Source organism: Stegastes partitus, unplaced genomic scaffold (genome assembly GCF_000690725.1).
Source record: "Stegastes partitus isolate 25-593 unplaced genomic scaffold, Stegastes_partitus-1.0.2 Scaffold823, whole genome shotgun sequence".
NCBI classification, from domain to species: domain Eukaryota; kingdom Metazoa; phylum Chordata; class Actinopteri; family Pomacentridae; genus Stegastes; species Stegastes partitus.
Window position 1 is genome coordinate 144,482 of NW_007578554.1, and position 3,629 is coordinate 148,110.

Below are 3,629 nucleotides of genomic sequence, written 5' to 3' on the forward strand. Positions count from 1 at the left end.
CCGTGCTTCATCATGACGCTGCCACCGCCGTGCTTCATCATGATGCTGCCACCACCGTGTGGAGGAGTCACAGGAGTCCTGGTGGCCTCCCTCACGAGTCTCCTTCTTGCTCGGTCACTCAGTCTCTGAGGACGTCCTGCTCTAGTCAGATCTACTCATGTTCCATATTCCTTATTGATGGATTAACTGGACTCCAGTCAGAAACACAGTTGAAAAGCAGTAAAAGTGGAAATATTTCGAGAAGGGTGATGACTTTCTGTCTGTACACGCAAACACAGCAACACAAAGCAGCACAGCTCTCAGGGATTAGCGTCGGTGCGTCACACTGAGAAAAAGGTAGAAGCTTTTCTTAGCTCTTTAAAATGAAAAAAATGTGCATGTTGCCGTGGCAACGCCATCTAATTTCAGTAGGACTCTAACTGTCGTCTGATTGGTCAGATTACTGACTTGACAGGTCATTGAGAGCCGTCCCCAGTCGAGCATCATGGGTACTGTAGTCTCTGTGTGTTTCAGGGGCAGCCTGGGGCATCATGGGTACCGTAGTCTCTGTGTGTTTCAGGGGCAGCGTGGAGCCGGGGGTGGAGGCTCTGCTCAGGTCAGCAGGGGGCAGTCTTCTCCACCTGTCCATCTCTCAGTGTCCACACATCCTGACTGACAGGACGCTGTGGTTGGCCAGCTGCTACTGCAGGAACCTGCACACGCTCACATACAGGTGAGACTGCGTACCTGTCTGATCACCTGTCTACCTGTCTGACTGTCTGCCTGCCCGTATGTTACCTGTGTGATTGTTTACCTGCAGGAGTTCTTCAGACCCTCTCGGCCAGGAGGTTCTCTGGGCCCTGGGTGCAGGCTGCAGGAGCATCAGCAGCCTGCAGGTGGCGCCGGCTCACCCCTGGTCAGTTTGAACTCGCTGCAGCTTGTTTCCACCACAGAAGCTTCTACACAGAACAAACGCCTTTCAGGGACTCAGGAACCAACCGTGTTTACAACAGAGGAGCTAGTTTAGTCTCCGTAGGACACTTCAGTGCTTTTTGGTTTTAACTTAATGATTTAATTCACATCGAACCCTTTATCACCAAGTTTTAAATTCCTACCCTAAACGTTACCTTTCATCCGTCTCTGACTTCGTTTCAGCCAACAGCCAACTCGTTTTGGTAACCGCTGCTTGCAGACGATTGGTCGATGTTGGCCACACCTCCGCTCACTCAGTGTGGGCGGGGCCGGTTGTGGGACTCAGGGATTGGTTACTGTTGGTGAGTGAAGACAGCATTTTTGGTGACTTTTGTTAATAGAAGTTGTTATTACTTCACTGCAAGTATCTTATAGTTTAATATTTTTTAATTTTTTTGTTTTACTGCAAATGAAAAATGAAATAGCATTAGCACTAATATTAGCGTACAATCTAAGCATGACCACACTAGTGTTGGCATCAAAAACACACATACTAGAATGTTTACATGGCATAAAACTAAAACGCGTAAAAACTAACATTAGCGTAAAATACTAGCATTAGCATTAAAAACATACATTAGCATGTTGGCATTGCTGATAACTAACGGTGACATAATGTGAGCATAAAAAAACTAGCGTTAGCATAAAATACTAGCAATGCAGCTAATTTATAAAATATGAAACTTCTTTCAAAAAGGGATATAATCATATACACAAAAATATAAAATAAATACTGATGAAAGTTAATAATAAAAAACTAGCATGATAAAAATTTATGTTGGGATAATATGTGTGATAAAAAATAAGGATGAGCGATGATGACAAAGAACTTCCTTCAAATTTGTCTTCATGTGTTTTGTACAGTTCTGGAGGTAGAAGTGACGCCTGTGTGTGTTTGGTGTGTGTTTGGTGTGCAGTGCGTAACTGCGCTCACCTGCAGGTGCTGGAGTTGGAGCGTATTACCGACCTCGGCCTGCAGGCGGCGACAGAGCTGTGCAAAGCTGGGCTGAAGAGCCTGCAGACGCTGGTCCTGACGCACACGCCGGTCAGCGGTCAGGCCATCCTGCACTTCCACAGTGAGTCTGAACGAGATGAAACACGTCATTGATCATGTGACTTGTGAGTCACTGACAAAGCCCCCTTTGTGTACCTGTGCAGGTGTGTGCGACAACATCAGGTCCATCGAAGTGGAGGTGTCAGCGGCAGATTACTTTGAAGAGCCCGACACTCAGGAAGCGCAGCACTTGTTTGGAGAGATTCTCAGCACGCTGAAGGTGAGTTCACCTGTAAAAACAAAACGCTCAGGCTAAACACTGCTCTCTGATTGGCTGTCAGGTGCACAGCTGTACTGTAAATGAATGAGAAGCTTCACGTCATGATGCTGCTTCAGAGGAGTCACAGGTGTCTTGGTGGCCTCCCTCCCGTTCGTCCTGAGGCTTTACGCTGCCTACGAGAGCTGCTGACTCAAACTTCGTTGTGCTTTCTTGAACAATGACAGTGAAACGATTCTGATATGTAGTAATTTAGATTTTTTCTTTGTGTCCAAAGGGGGAAACTTCTAAGAGGGTGAATACCTTTTATAGACGCCCTAAAGCCCGCGGGGTGCCTTCAGGTGTTGGTTCTCATTGTGTTGTCTGCTGTGTTTGGTGTCTTCAGGTTCTCCAGAAGCGTCCTGGGCTGAGCGACGTCCTGCAGGTCAAAGCTGAAGGATTCTTCTGACCTCAACACGAAGCCGTCAGAGCTGACTGATGGTCCTCCGACTAAAATCTTCATTTTTGAACTCGTCCTTTACCTCTTATGCACAATCCCTTTTTCTACTTTAGTCTTTCTAGTGCTGTCGGAACAAAATCCTTTCCCCTCCCAAATCGTAAATCCCTTCTGCTCTTAATCTATTTTTGCAAGAACCTGAACCCTAACAAGCCCAGATCTCCTCTAACAAACCCTTGTCCACAGCTTTACTTTCACCTTCCTGCCACAAGAGCAGCCAACAAGTAGAAGAAAATCCTTGTTCTGCCCAAGAAGCCATAGTTCTGGTACTGAAGTGATAGAAAACCCTTTAGCTTCACCTTAAGTTTGAACAAAACCCTGTAGCTTTACCTTAAAAATAAGCACAAGAACACTCATATGCACAAAGACTTTTGCACAAGTACGCACAGAAGTTATGCACCAAAGACACCGAACGGACTCCGAGCTGCAGACGCGTTGATGGAAAACGAGTCTTTCAACATCCTCAGATGCCACACGAGTGGCTTCACCATCAATAAACCTCTTTTCTCATCACGTCTGTGTCGATGGAAGCTTTCTCTTGGTGGCGATGAGAGTCTGCAAACGTTTAAAATGCATCAGAGGGTTCGTGTTCTCACCCAGGCGGCGTTTCAGGACGGCGGAGGTCACGATCAGTTCACCGTCGTCCTGGAGACGTCTCAATGTAAAGATTAAAGTCATTCAGTCACATGTTGATGGTCAAAAAAAGGCCCAAACTGTGTGTTACTGTGTGTGTGTTACTGTGTGTTACTGTGTGTTACTGTGTGTGTTACTGTGTGTGTGTTACTGTGTGTGTGTGTTACTGTGTGTGTGTTACTGTGTGTTACTGTGTGTGTTACTGTGTGTGTTACTGTGTGTTACTGTGTGTTACTGTGTGTGTTACTGTGTGTGTGTTACTGTGTGTGTGTGTTACT

General features: G+C 46.2%; 1 protein-coding gene across 1 annotated transcript in view; it reads left to right on the plus strand.

The window, feature by feature from the left end:
- Positions 1–2,670, plus strand: part of LOC103365268 (F-box only protein 41-like) — a 15,667-nt gene extending 12,997 nt beyond the window's left edge. The window contains exons 13-18 of the mRNA XM_008292671.1: positions 560–712; positions 800–895; positions 1,135–1,253; positions 1,869–2,027; positions 2,110–2,225; positions 2,608–2,670. Of these exons, the coding sequence (XP_008290893.1) occupies positions 560–712; positions 800–895; positions 1,135–1,253; positions 1,869–2,027; positions 2,110–2,225; positions 2,608–2,670 (706 nt within the window). The remainder of the gene's footprint in view (positions 1–559; positions 713–799; positions 896–1,134; positions 1,254–1,868; positions 2,028–2,109; positions 2,226–2,607) is intronic.
- The last annotated feature ends 959 nt before the right edge of the window (positions 2,671–3,629 follow it).